At 46.7% G+C, this 14770-nt stretch overlaps 1 protein-coding gene across 2 annotated transcripts in view; it reads right to left on the reverse strand.

The window, feature by feature from the left end:
* The window catches only part of SLC12A7 (solute carrier family 12 member 7), a 97373-nt gene extending 88053 nt beyond the window's left edge, over positions 1-9320 (reverse strand). Inside the window, exon 1 of one of the 2 annotated variants that reach the window (XM_029053775.2) lies at positions 9072-9320. In XM_029053775.2, coding sequence (XP_028909608.1) covers positions 9072-9162 — 91 coding nt within the window. In that variant the 5' untranslated portion in view covers positions 9163-9320. The remainder of the gene's footprint in view (positions 1-9071) is intronic. The other variant, XM_039910601.1, reaches the window with a different exon arrangement.
* Between the last annotated feature and the right edge of the window lie 5450 nt (positions 9321-14770).

The raw sequence follows: 14770 nt of genomic DNA on the forward strand, positions 1-14770 counted from the left end.
AATAATAATAATAATGATGGTATTTGTTAAGTGCTTACTATGTGCCAGGCACTGAACTGAGCCCTGGGGTGGATACAAGCAAACTGGGTTGGACACAATCCCTGTCCCACATGGGGCTCACAGTCTCGATCCCCATTTTACAGATGAGGTAACCGAGGCCCAGAGAAGTGAGGTGACTTGTCCAAGGTCACACCCAGCAGACAAGTGGCGGATCCGGGATTAGAACCCATGACCACCTGACTCCATGCTGCTTCCAGAGGGAGAGGGTGGGAAGAGGCGCAAGGTAAGCAAGGGGCCAGAGGAGCCTCAGGGTAGAAAAGGAGCGAGCTAGTGAAGGGGCAGAAGCGTGTTACGCTGCCGAAGCTCTTGAGGCTAACGATAGGCCGGATGCGGGAAAGAACCTTGATTTTGCAATCACCTCCCTCTCTCTCTCTCCCTCCTCCATGCCTCCCACGTCAAACCAACAAAGCTCACCCTCCAACGCAGTCAGGTTTGGAGACCATAGACTCCCGGCGGCTCCCAGGGAAACAAAAGAATCCCTGGGAATCTGAACCTTCCACAAGGGACAGAAGTAACAAGGCGGCAGGCACCTGTTTTGACGGGAGAGAAGTCCCTCCTCCCCCACGAGAGAAAGGTTCTCCATGCCAGAGGTCTGACGAGGCACTATTAAATCACGGTTTGGAAGCCGGAAGAGACCAGAGTCTCCAACTGAAAGGAAAGCGATCCCAGGGTGGTTTTGTTTGGCCGTGATGTTATCAGTCCTGGCAAGAAAAACTGGGGTTGGTGGGGCTAAATGGCAGAGGGATTGACTCAAGAGCAAAACTGCTGAAAACAAGCTTATTTGTCAGAAGATAAAGGTAACTTTGTTAGTGACAGACTCAAAGGAAGTGAAGCAAGAAAGCCCTCTGAACTAGAAAAGTCCCGAGTCTCCTTTGTTTACCCAGAAACAACCACGGGCAGTAAGGTATCACATCCAAAACAGCAGCACTTGAAGTTCTCGCTTCACCCCTCCAGGACAGGACACCGGCGATTTCGGAGGACGGCAGAGGCCTGCGTTTCAAAAGACGCCAAGCAATTTGTGACTCCCTCCTTGAGTCTCGTTCTGTCCTCCAATTGACAATTTGCTTAGACATAATAACCAACAGCTGCTTGAGGAGCAGGTTAAGGTCACCTAGACCAGCTTCCCGCCTACAGCAGGAGGAAGTCAACCTGGACTCCCTTTAGCCTGTAAGCTCTTTGTGGGCAGGGGATGGTGTCCAACGATTCTGTTGCACTGTACCCTCCTGAACGCTCAGTACAGTGCTTTGCACGCAAAGACCCAAATAACCTGGATAGACTGATTGACAAATCCCATTCAGCTGGGCCTGGGCTTGCTCAGCTCCTGAGGTCGGGCAATCAGTGGCACGTACTGAGCACTCTAACTCAGTGCCCAGCACTGTACTAAGCACTTGGGAGAGTCAAAAAGAAGGGAGACATAATCCTCACCCTTAAGGAGCTAAGTGAGGAGTTTAACAAAACAATCTAGCGGAGTTTTCAGAACAGTGGAAGTTTACATTCAATCTCCCACTTATAACCACCAATTCACAAAATATGTTTGCTTTCAACCTCATTCACGTTGAACTGATCCAAGATTCACTATGTACGTGAACACCACTGGACCCATAGTAGTTAGCTGAAGATTAACAGTAAAGTCAGGGTGGGTTATTCTTGAGAATGTAAGCTTGGTTTTGGGGAAGGTTTCTTGGTGTTTTGTTTTTTGTTTTTTTTTTTAAACAGTATTTTGTTAAGCTCTATGTGTTAAGCACCACTCTACACACTGGGGTAGATACAAATTAATCAGATACAAGTTGTGGGCAGGGATTGTGTTTATACCAACTCCACTGTATTATACTCTAGCGTTTAGTTCAATGCTCTGCACACAGGATGTACTCAATAAATACCATTGACTAACGTATATTTTTTTTTCTGAGACCTCTTTACAAAGCCCAAGCTATTTTTCCAGACCGTCTGATTTCCGAGGGCAGGAACCGTGACTTTGCTGAACTTGGTTCGAGTGAGGTGCATTCTTGTTCAAATGTGTCAATGAAAAACAAGCACAAATGCCTCTAGCCTATTCTTTCCTTTCCTTTTGACTTCCCTTAGATCTCTGGATGGACTCTCTGAATAGACTCAATAATGGCTGAAAGCCTAAAACCAGGGAATAATAACTGTAGTATTTGTTAAGCACTTACTATGTGCCAGGCACTGTATTAAGTGCTGGGGTAGATACGAGATAACCCGGATAGACACAGTCCCTGTCCCACATAGGGCTCACAATCTTAATCCCCATTTTAACAGGGGAAGTAAATGGAGGAAATAATAATATTAATAATAACGGTATTAAGTGCTTGCTATGTGCCAAGCACTGTTCTATGTGTTGGGGTAAATACAAGGTAATCAGGTTGTCCCACGTGGGGCTCACACTTTTAATCCCATTATACAGATGAGGTAGCTGAGGCACAAAAGTGAAGTGACTTGCTCAAGGTCATGGCAGACAAGAGGTCGAGCCGAGATTAGAACCCATATCCTCTGACTCCCAAGCCCGTGCTCCGGAAGCAGTATGGCCTAGTGAAAAGAGCACGAGTCTGGGAATCAGAGGACCTGGATACTAATCCTGGCTCCACCACTTGTATGTTGTGTTATCTTGGGCAAGTCACTTCACTTTATCTCATCTGCAAAATGGGGACTAAGACTGTGAGTCCTGTGTGGGACACAGATTGTGTCGGACCTGATTAGCTTGTATCTACCCCAGAGCTTAGTACAGTGCCCGATACATAGTAAGCACTTTCCAAATACCTTAATAATAATAATAAAAGAGTATTACCTGGTAACACTGGGAGTGTGGAGGACTTTCTGATGTCCAAGGCCTCCGGATTAACTGTAATTAATTATGGTATTTGTTAAGCACTTTTGATGCTTCAAGCACTATACTTGGTACTGGTGGAGCTGGGTTAGATGCAAAATAATCAGGTCCCACATGGGGCTAACAGCCTAAGTAAGAGGGAGAGAACAGGTACTGAAGCCCCATTTTGCAAATGAGGGAACTGAGGCACAAAGAAGTTAAGCCCACGGTCACACAGCAGGCAAGTGGGGGAGTCAGGACTAGAACCCAGGTCCTTTGACTCCCAAAGCCATGCTCTTTCCACTAAGCCAGGCTGCTTCCGGAGCTGATTCTCTGCGGGAGAAAACATGACTGAGTCTCTTTCCTTCTTATCACAATGTCCAGATGGCCTTTTTCTCCTCTTCCCTGCACTTGGCAGTCCCATGTGACCTCAAGTGGCTGTGACTGGTCTAGGATCATGGGACACTCACAGGAAAAATGAACGCAGTTCGAGCAGATGTATTTAAGTGAAAGCGAAGGCGGATGTCTTGAGATGTTAAGGAATTAGCCCTGCAAAACCTCTTGCTGCTCGGTGCCCGGATACCACTGTCGTCAACAATTCTCATCAGTGGTGCTTTGGAACCAATATAGGTCGGGGACTGGAAGCAACAATCATCTTTATTCTGCATTTATTGTGCGTAGAGAACTGTACTAAGCATCTGGAAGAGCTTTGCACATAGTAAGCACTTAAATACCATAAAAAAAAATAAAATAAGAGAATAATAATAATAATGTTGGTATTTGTTAAGCGCTTACTATGTGCCGAGCACTGTTCTAAGCGCTGGGGTAGACATAGGGGAATCAGGTTGTCCCACATGGGGCTCACAGTCTTCATCCCCATTTTACAGATGAGGGAACTGAGGCACAGAGAAGTTAAGTGACTTGCCCACAGTCACACAGACGACAAGTGGCAGAGCTGGGATTCGAACTCATGAGCCCTGACTCCAAAGCCCGTGCTCTTTCCACTGAGCCACGCTGCTTCTCCTACACTCCAACAGAGTTGGTAGACACATTCTCTGCCCACAAGGAGTTTACGGTCTCGAGGACTTAAATGACACACTAACAAATATCAATTCCCTGTGGGTCAATTTCCACCAAGTATCTGTGGCTCTCAGCGGAGGAGGCCTCTATTTGTCTGCTGGGTGACCTTGGGCAAGTCTTTTCACTTCTCTGTGCCTCAGTTACCTCACCTAGAAAATGGGGATCAAGACTTTGAGCCCCATGTGGTTCAACTTTATTACCTTGGATCTACTCCAGAATTTAGAAAAGTGCTTGGTACATAGGAAGTGCTTAACAAATATCATTATTATTATCATTTTAGTGACTTTTCTAATTCTAACTCTGCCCTTTACTTGCTGTTGGACCTTGGATAAGTCACTCACTTCTCTTAGCCTCAGTTTCATCATCTCCACAAAGGGGATAAAATATCTGGTCTCCCACCGTGAGCCCCAAATGGGAAGGGGATTGTGTTTGATCTGACTGCAGTGTGTCTTAGCCGGTGCATGGCACAGAGTGAGTGCTTAAAGAATACCCCAATAACATTATTACAGTAGTTTTCATTCTAATTTACGGGTTAGAACGCTGTGGGGAGGGAACATGTCCACCAACTCTGTTATAATATACTCTCCCAAGCGCTCAGTATGGTGCTCTGCACGTAATAAGTCATCAATAAATATGATTGCTTGACTGACTGAGCTGGTGATGGGCAGATGACAGCTCTAATATCGGAAACAGCTTACAGTACAGAGAAATGCAATTTTAAAAAGTGACTAGTTTTTCTCCCCCCTTTAATAATTCCCAGCGCTTGAGGTGGTCAAACTTTGATGGCTAATAACAGTAATGACGGTATTCAATGAGGACCCACAGGGTGAAGAGCACTGTACTAAGCACTTCAGAAAGCTACCCTTAGAAGCATGGTCCAGTGGAAAGAGCCCGGGCCTGGGAGTCAGAAGGACCTGGGTTCTAATCCTGGCTCCTCCACCTGTCTATGTGACCTTGGGCAAGTCACTTAACTTCTCTAGGCCTCAGTGACCTCATCTATAAAATGGGGATTAAGAGCTTGAGCCCCATGTGGGACAGGGACTGTGTCCAACCTGATTAGCCTGTACCTACCCTAGCGCTTAAAAGCAGTGTCTGACCCCTAGTAAATGCTTAATAAATAATATAAATATTATTATTGTTGTTCTAAGGAGCCTATAGTCTAGAAAATATTTACAAATGGAACGACCAGGATTAATTAGTGTTTTTGATAACGGACTGGGAGCCCTCGCCCCAATAAACACAGTCCTCCATCTCTTTCCCAGTGGGAATGTGGGCAGGGAAACGTCCTTCAACTCTGTTGAATTGTCCTCTCCCGAGCATTTAGCGCAGTGCTCGGCACGCAATAAGCGCTCAAAAAACAGGTGGATTGATCGATGGGCCAGTGTGCAAAAGCTGCCTGGTAGAGGAGATGTGGGGAAATGGGCTTCGGGTGCTAAACGGGGAGTTCGAGGTGTGTCAGGATAGACAGGACCGGGATGGGGGTCGTCCAGACCGAGGGGTTGGGATAGTCAGGAGGGAGGAGGGCGTGAAGACCCGACCCCTCAGCCTGGATGACCCCCGGCTCGGTCCTGATCATGGGGTGGTGGAAAGAGGAGGGGCCTGGGATTCAAAAAAAAAAAAATCATGGGTTCTCATCACAACTTCACCAATTGTCTGACGTGTGACCTTGGGTAAGTCATTTCACTTCTCTGGGCATCTGTAAAACGGGGATTGAGACAGGGAGCCCCAAGTGGGCCCGGGACTGTACCCACCCCATTACCTTGTATCCACCCCAGTGCTCAGCACGGTGCCCGGCACATAGTAAGCGCTTAACGAGCACCCCATTCATTCACTCGTATTTATTGAGCATTTACTGTGTGCACAGCACTAATAATAATAATAATAATGTTGGTATTTGTTAAGCGCTTACTATGTGCAGAGCACTGTTCTAAGCGCTGGGGTAGATCCAGGGTAATCAGGTTGTCCCACGTGAGGCTCACAGTTAATCCCCATTTGATAGATGAGGTAACTGAGGCACAGAGAAGTGAAGTGACTCGCCCACAGTCACACAGCCGACAAGTGGAAGAGCTGGGATTCGAAGTCATGACCTCTGACTCCCAGGCCTGTGCTCTTTCCACTGAGCCACGCTGCTTCTCTGTATTAATATAGTGAATATTATATTATATATATTATATATTATGTATATTATATATTATATATTCACTATATATTAAGCGCTTGGGAAAGTCCAATACAGCAATAAAGACAGACAATCCCTGCCCACAACAGGCTCACAGTCTAGGGGGAGGAAGGCAGACATCAATAAAAGTAAACGGGCATCAATATAAATAAATAGAATTATCGATATAAACAAAAGTGCCGTGGGGCAAGGAAGGGGGGAAGAGCAAAGGGAATGAGTCGGGGGGTGTGGAAGGGAGGGGGAGATGAGGAAAAGTGGGGCTTAGTCCAGGAATAATAAGCGCTTAATAATAATGTTGGTATTTGTTAAGCGCTTACTATGTGCAGAGCACTGTTCTAAGCGCTGGGGTAGACACAGGGGAATCAGGTGGTCCCACGTGGGGCTCACAATCTTCATCCCCGTTTTACAGATGGGATAACTGAGGCACAGAGAAGTGAAGTGACTTGCCCACAGTCACACAGCTGACAAGTGGCAGAGCCGGGATTCGAACCCATGACCTCTGACTCCAAAGCCCGGGCTCTTTCCACTGAGCCACGCTGCTTAACAAGTGCCATGCTTATTATTATTATCAGTGTCTGCCCCCAAGCCTGCCCCCCGCGTACCTAGCAAAGCTTAGGGGGAGGGGGTAATAATAATAATGATGGTATTTGTTAAGCGCTTACTATGTGCCAAGCACTGCTTTAAGCGCTGAAGTAGATACAAGGTAATGAGGTTGTCCCACGTGGGGCTCACGGTCTTAATCCCCATTTTACAGATGAGATAACTGAGGCGCAGAACGGTTAAGTAGGAGCAGCACGGTTTAGTGGACAGAGGCCCCGCCTGGTAGTTAGAAGGTCAGCAGGCCACGGAGAAGCAGTGCGGCTTAGTGGAAAGAGCCCGGGCTTGGGAGTCGGAAGGCGTGGGTTCTAATCCCGCCTCCGCCACTTGTCTGCTGTGTGACCTTGGCAAGCTGCTCAACTTTCCCTCATCTGTCAAATGGGGATTAAGACTGTGAGCCCTACATGGGACAACCTGATTAACTTGCATCTACCCAGGGGAGATACAGGGTCATCAGGTTGTCCCACGTGAGGCTCACAGTTAATCCCCATTTTCCAGATGAGGCAACTGAGGCACAGAGAAGTTAACTGACTTGCCCACAGTCACACAGCATACAAGTGGCGGAGCCAGGATTCGAACCCATGACCTCTGACTCCCAAACCTGGGTTCTTTCCACTGAGCCACGCTGCTTCTCTGTACTGTATGTACTGTGTACGTACTAAGCACTTAACAAATACCATTATTACTATTATTTTTATTACGGGTTCTAATCCCGGCTGCCAATTGCTTCACTTCACTTATCTGTGCCTCAATTACCTCATCTGGAAAATGGGAATTAAGACTATGAGCCCCAAGTGAGACAACCTGATTACCTTCTTTCGACCCCAGTGCTTAGAACAGTGGTTGGCACATAGTAAGGGTTTACCAAATACCATTATTATTATTATTATTGTTATGGATTCTAATCCCGGGTGCCACTTTGCTGTGCGACCTTTGCTTCTCTGTGCCTCAATTCCTTCCTCTGTAAAATGGGGAGTAAAACTATGAAACCCACAGGGGATAACCTGATTACCCTGTAACTACCCCAGCGATTAGAATAGTGCTTGGAACACAGTAAGCGCTTAACAAATACCATGATTATCATTATTATCATTATTATGGGCTCTAATCCCGGATGCTTATCTGCTGTGTGACCTTGGGCAAGTCACTTCACTTCCTCTGTGCCTCCCTCTGGAAAAATGGAGATGGAGTCCGTGAGCCCCACGTGGGACAGGGACCGTGTCCTACCGGATTTGCTCATCTCCACCCCGGCGTTTAGTACAGTGCCTGGCACAGAGTAAGGGCGTAACAGAAACCCTTATTATTATTCGAGTGAGTCGCCCCAAATCCCGCGGTTGAAAAGGGACGGGGCTCGTCTCCACCCCAGCGATTAGAACAGTGCTTGGCACCTAGTAAACGCTTAACAAATACCATCCTATTATTCTGGGTTCTAATCCGGGCTGCCACCTGTCCGCTGAGTGACCTCGGGCAAGTCACTTCACTTCTCTGGGTCTCAGTTCCCTCCTCTGGAAAATGGGGATGGAGACTGCGAGCCCCACGTGGGACAGGCACTGCGTCCACCTGGATTTGCTTAGATCCACCCCACGGTTTAGCACAGTGCCTGGCACATAGTAAGCGCTTAACAAATACCGTCATCATTATGGGTTCTAATCCCAGCTCTGCCACTTTGCTGTGTGACCTTGGGCAAATCACTTCACTTCTTTGGGCCTCAGTTCCCTCCTCTGGAAAATGGGGATGGAGACCGCGAGCCCCACGTGGGACGGGGATTGCGCCCCACCCGACGTGCTAATCTCCACCCCAGCGCTTAGTACAGTGCCTGGCACCTAGTCAGCGCTTAACAAATACCATCACTCTTATGGGTTCCAATGCCTCTGCCACTCGCCTGCTGTGTGACCTTGGGCAAGTCGCTTCACTTGTCTCAGTTCCCTCCTCTGGAAAAATGGGGATGGACACTGCGAGCCCCACGTGGGACAGGGTGGACTTGCTCGTCTCCACCCCAGCGCTCAGCACAGTGCCTGGCACCTAGTCAGCGCTTAATAAATACCATCACTCTTCTGAGTTCCAATCCCTCTGCCATTCGTCTGCTGTGACCTTGGGCAAGTCGCTTCACTTGTCTCACTTCCCACCTCTGGAAAAATGGGGATGGAGTCTGCGAGCCCCACGTGGGACGGGGATGGCATCCCACCCGACTTGCTCGTCTCCACCCCAGCGTTCAGCACGGTGCCTGGCACTGAGTGGGCGCCCAACAAAAAGCCCAATTATTACCCGGGTGAGTCCTCCCAAATCCCGCAGCGGCCGAGGGAGGGGATGGAGGGGAGGGGCGGCCACACTCACCCAGGCCTCCCAAATCCAGAGGCTCCTCCTGGGCCCGGGCAGGGTGGGCAGGCTGCCCCTCCACGGGCACCACGGTGAAACTGGTGGGCATCGCGCCTGGGGTCTCTCTCCGCCCGGCTGCCCAGGTGGGGCTCCCGAGCGTTCAGTACAGTGCCCCGCCCCCTCTCAGCGCTCAGTAAATACGACCGAATGACTGAAGCAGGGAGTGAATGTATGAATGTCGGCGGCTGCTGCGGCCATCAGGTCCTCCTCCTCCCCCTGGGCCTTGGGCAGGTCCCTGGGCCGGTCCTTGGGCCAGTCCTTGGGCCAGTCCCAGCCCCTCACGTGACGGCCGTTTCCTCCTTCGGGGGAGGGGCCACCATTCATTCCTTCACTCAGTCCTATTTACTGAGCGCTTACTGTCTGCTCAGCCCCTGTCCATTCATTCAGTCGTATTTATTGAGCGCTTACTACTACTACGACTAATGTTGGTATTTAGTAAGCGCTTTACTCTGTGCAGAGCACTGGCCTGAGCGTTTGTCCACTCATTCAGATTTATTGAGCGCTTACTCCTACAATAATGTTGGTATTTAGTAAGTGCTTACTACGTGCAGAGCACTGGCCTGAGCGTTTGTCCACTCATTCAGATTTATTGAGCGCTTACTACTACTAATAATAATGTTGGTATTTAGTAAGTGCTTACTACGTGCAGAGCACTGGCCTGAGCGTTTGTCCACTCATTCAGATTTATTGAGCGCTTACTACTACAATAATGTTGGTATTTAGTAAGTGCTTTACTATGTGCAGAGCAGTGGCCTGAGCGTTTGTCCATTCATTCATATTTATTCATATTTATTCATATTTATTGAGCGCTTACTACTACTAATGTTGGTATTTGGTAAGCACTTACTATGTGCAGAGCACTGGCCTGAGCTCTTGTCCATTCATGCATATTTACTGAGCGCTTACTACTACTACTAATAATGTTGGTATTTAGTAAGCACTTACTATGTGCAGAGCACTGGCCTGAGCGCTTGTCCATTCATTCAGTCGCATTTATTGAGCGCTTACTACTACTACTACTAATGTTGGTATTTAGTAAGTGCTTAGCATGTGCAGAGCACTGGCCTGAGCACTTGTCCATTCATTCATATTTACTGAGCGCTTACTACTATTAATAATAATTTTGGTATTTAGTAAGCACTTACTATGTGCAGAGCACTGGCCTGAGCGCTTGTCCATTCATTCAGTCGCATTTATTGAGCGCTTACTACTACTACTAATGTTGGTATTTAGTAAGCGCTTTACTATGTGCAGAGCACTGGCCTGAGCGATTGTCCAGTCATTCAGTCGTATTTTTTGAGCACTTACTACTACTAATAATAATGTTGGTATTTGGTAAGCGCTTACTATGTGCAGAGCACTGGCCTGAGCGTTTGTCCATTCATTCATATTTATTGAGCGCTTACTACTACTAATAATAATGTTGGTATTTAGTAAGCGCTTACTACGTGCAGAGCACTGGCCTGAGCGCTTGTCCATTCATTCATATTTATTGAGCGCTTACTACTACTAATAATAATGTTGGTATTTAGTAAGTGCTTACTATGTGCAGAGCACTGGCCTGAGCCTTTGTCCATTCATTCATATTTATTGAGCGCTTACTACTACTAATAATAATGTTGGTATTTAGTAAGCGCTTACTACGTGAAGAGCACTGGCCTGAGCGCTTGTCCATTCATTTATATTTATTGAGCGCTTACTACTACTAATAATAATGTTGGTATTTAGTAAGCGCTTACTATGTGCAGGGCACTGGCCCGAGCGCTTGTCCATTCATTCAGTCGTATTTACTGAGCGCTTACTACTACTACTAATAATGTTATTTAGTAAGCACTTACTATGTGCAGAGCACTGGCCTGAGCGCTTGTCCATTCATTCAGTCGTATTTATTGAGCGCTCACTACTACTAATAGTGTTGGTATTTAGTAAGTGCTTACTATGTGCAGAGCACTGGCCTGAGCGCTTGTTCATTCAGTCGTTTTTACTGTGCGCTTACTACTACTACTAATAATGTTGGTATTTAGTAAGCGCTTACTATGTGCAGAGCACTGGCCTGAGCGCTTGTCCATTCATTCAGTCGTATTTACTGAGCGCTTACTACTACTAATAATAATGTTAGTATTTAGTAAGCACTTACTATGTGCAGAGCACTGGCCTGAGCGCTTGTCCATTCATTCAGTCGTATTTATTGAGCGCTCACTACTACTAATAGTGTTGGTATTTAGTAAGCACTTACTATGTGCAGATCACTGGCCTGAGCGCTTGTCCATTCATTCATATTTATTGAGCGCTTACTACTATTACTAATAATGTTGGTATTTGGTAAGCGCTTACTATGTGCAGAGCACTGGCCTGAGCGCTTGTCCATTCATTCAGTTGTATTTATTGAGCACTTACTACTACTAATAATAATGTTGGTATTTAAGCACTTACTATGTGCAGAGCACTGTTCTAAGTGCTGGGGGAGATACAGGGTCATCAGGCTGTCCCTCGTAAGGCTCACAGTCTTTATCCCCATTTTACAGATGAGGTCGCTGAGGCACAGAGAAGTGAAGTGACTTACCCACAGGCACCCAGCTGACAAGGGGCAGAGCAGGGATTCGAACCCATGACCTCTCCCACGCCCGGGCTCTTTCCACTGTGCCACGCTGCTTCTGGACTGAGCGCTTGGAATGTACAATTCAGCAACAGGTAGAGACCATCCCTGCCCAGTGACAGCACTGTACTGAGCGCTTAGCACTGCACTGAGTGCTCAGCACTGTACTGAGCGCTTACACAACGTCATCAGGTTGCTCCAGGTAATAATAATAATAATGATGGTATTAGTTAAGCCCTTAATATGAGCCAAGCACAGTCTTCTTCCCCATTTGACAGATGAGGGGACCGAGGCCCAGAGAAACAGTGCTTGGCTCATGGTCAGTGCTTAAAAAATACCATCATCATCGGCGCTTAGAACGGTGCTCGGTTCGTAGCAAGCGCTTAACAAATACCGTCATTATTATTATTATTATTATTTTTAAGTGGCTTGCCCAAGGTCACACAGCAGATAGGTGACAGAGTCCTGGCACTGTATTGAGTGCTAGGTGACTGTACTAAGCTCTTGGGAGAGGCACAATACAACAGGATCAGCAGACACATTTCCTGCCCATAAAGAGTTTACTTCATTCGCTCAGTACTATTCATTGAGAATTTACACTGTGCGGCGCACTGTACGAACCGCTTGAGAGAGTACAGTACAATGATAAACCGACGCATCCCCTGCCCGCAGCGAACTTACAGTCTAGAGGTGGGGACAGTCTAGAGGGAGAGACATTAATATAAGTGATTTAGAATATACAATTTAAAGATATGCAGAAAAGTGTTGTGGGGAGAATAATACGTGCTGTGCGGTCGGGGAGAATATTAAGCGTCCGGAGATCCCAAAATTGAGGTCCATAGAAGATGTAGAAGGGAGAGCGAGTTGGGCTTTACATTCCTCTTTAGGTTAAATTTAAAACTCTCCTTCTAAACCTTATAAGGACATTGGGCCCGACATCCTCCCCTTCCGGCTCAGTTTAGCTCCACTAAGAAGATGGGAGGACAGAAGAATTGCGTGGGAATCCCATTTATTTACATTTTTCTTCCCCCTAATAATGGAGCATCCCATTTCTCCCACCATGAGAAGCGGCGTGGCTTCGTGGAAAGAGCCCGGGCTTGGGAGAAAGAGGTCGTGGGTTCGACTCCCTGCTCTGCCACTTGTCAGCTGTGTGACTGTGGGCAAGTCACTTCACTTCTCTGTGCCTCAGTTACCTCATCTGTAAAATGGGGATTAACTGTGAGCCTCACGTTGGACAACCTGATGACCCTGTATCTATCCCAGCGCTTAGAACAGTGCTCTGCACATAGTAAGCGCTTAACAAATACCAACATTATTATTATTATTATTATTATTAATCCCTGCTCCGCCACTTGTCAGCTGTGTGACTTTGAACAAGTCACTTGGCTTCTCTGGGCCTCAGTTACCTCATCCGTAAAATGGGGATTAAGACTGCTAGCCCCACGGGAGACAACCTGATTACCTTGTATCTACCCTAGAACAGTGCTTGGTACATAGTAACTGCTTAATAAATGCCATCATCATCATCATTATGAGGAACCCTGGCTTATCTGCCCTTCCACCACTGCCTATTCAATCAACCAGTCATCTGTATTTATTTGAGTGCTTTCTGTGGGAGAAGCACTGTACTACGGCTTGGGAGCGTGACTCAGTGGAAAAAGCCCGGGCTTGGGAGTCAGAGATCGCGGGTTCGAATTCCAGCTCTGCCACTTGCCCGCTGTGTGACTGTGGGTAAGTCACTTCACTTCTCTGTGCCTCAGTTCCCTCATCTGTAAAATGGGGATGAAGACTGTGAGCTTCACGTGGGACAACCTGATTACCCTGTGTCTACCCCAGCACTTAGAACAGTGCTCTGCACATAGTAAGCGCTTAACAAATACCAACATTATTATTATTATTACAACAATTACAGACACATTTGCCACCTATAACGAGTTTACAGGTGCCCCAACATCAATCATATTTATTGAGCCCTTACTACATGCAGAGCACTGTACTGAGCACTTGAGAGACTACTGAAACAGAGTTAGCAGACTCATTCCTTGCCCTCAACATCTAGTAATAGCAGAAATATTTACTGAACAACCAATTAGAACAGTATCCTGTGCTAGGTGCATAAAGAGTAATTACAGTAAAAATAAATTGTGGTATTTGTTAAGCACTTACAATGTACAAAGCACTGTTCTAAGCGCTGGGGGATACAAGGTGAACAGGTTGTCCCACGTGGGGCTTACAGTTTTAATCTCCATTTGACAGATGAGGTAACTGAGGCACAGAGAAGTTAAGTGACTTGCCCAAGGTCACACAGCCGACTAGCGGTAGAGCCGGGATTAGAACCCGTGACCTCTGACTCCCAAGCCCGCGCTCTTACAGAAAAGTAATACATTCCCTTCCCACGTGGAGCTTACCATCTAACAGAAGAGACAAAAATGTATTTATACCACATAAATAATTCCAGCCCTGAAAAGTTTCAACCCTGCTAACACTAATCAGTTCAGTGTCAGAACAATCCTCTCGGATACGTCTCAATCCATTCCTCCAGGAGTGGATCAGGTGAAAATCGCCTCTGCCCTGCCCATCTTTTTTTTCTTTTAGGCTGCATTTGGGAACACAAAAAATAAAGCCATGATTTCCAACAGCAAAATCACAAAAAAAACAAGGCTGGGTACTGCATGCCCTAGTAATCTCCATGCTTTGTTTTCCCTCAGCAAGCTCACCTTTCCCATTTGGAGAGGCGGGGGACTTTGAATAATGCCCAATTGTTTCTTCCATAAAAGCTGATTATTATTTTTTTTAATCCCGAGAAAGTATGCTTCACCCCTAAACCCCAACAGCCTCTTGTAAATTCAATTATATTCCTCAACGCCGTATTATGTCAACTGAAAACAAGTCTCAGTTCTTTCAAAAAGCCTCGTCTCATTACCTAGAATAACAATAATCGGGGTATTTTTAAGCACTTACTAGTCTGTCAATCGTATTTATTGAGTGCTTACTGTGGGCAGAACACTGTATTAAGCGCTTGGGTGAATACATTATAACAATAAACAGACACACTCCCTGC

This window comes from Ornithorhynchus anatinus, chromosome X3, assembly GCF_004115215.2.
Source record: "Ornithorhynchus anatinus isolate Pmale09 chromosome X3, mOrnAna1.pri.v4, whole genome shotgun sequence".
Classification (NCBI taxonomy): Eukaryota; Metazoa; Chordata; class Mammalia; order Monotremata; family Ornithorhynchidae; genus Ornithorhynchus; species Ornithorhynchus anatinus.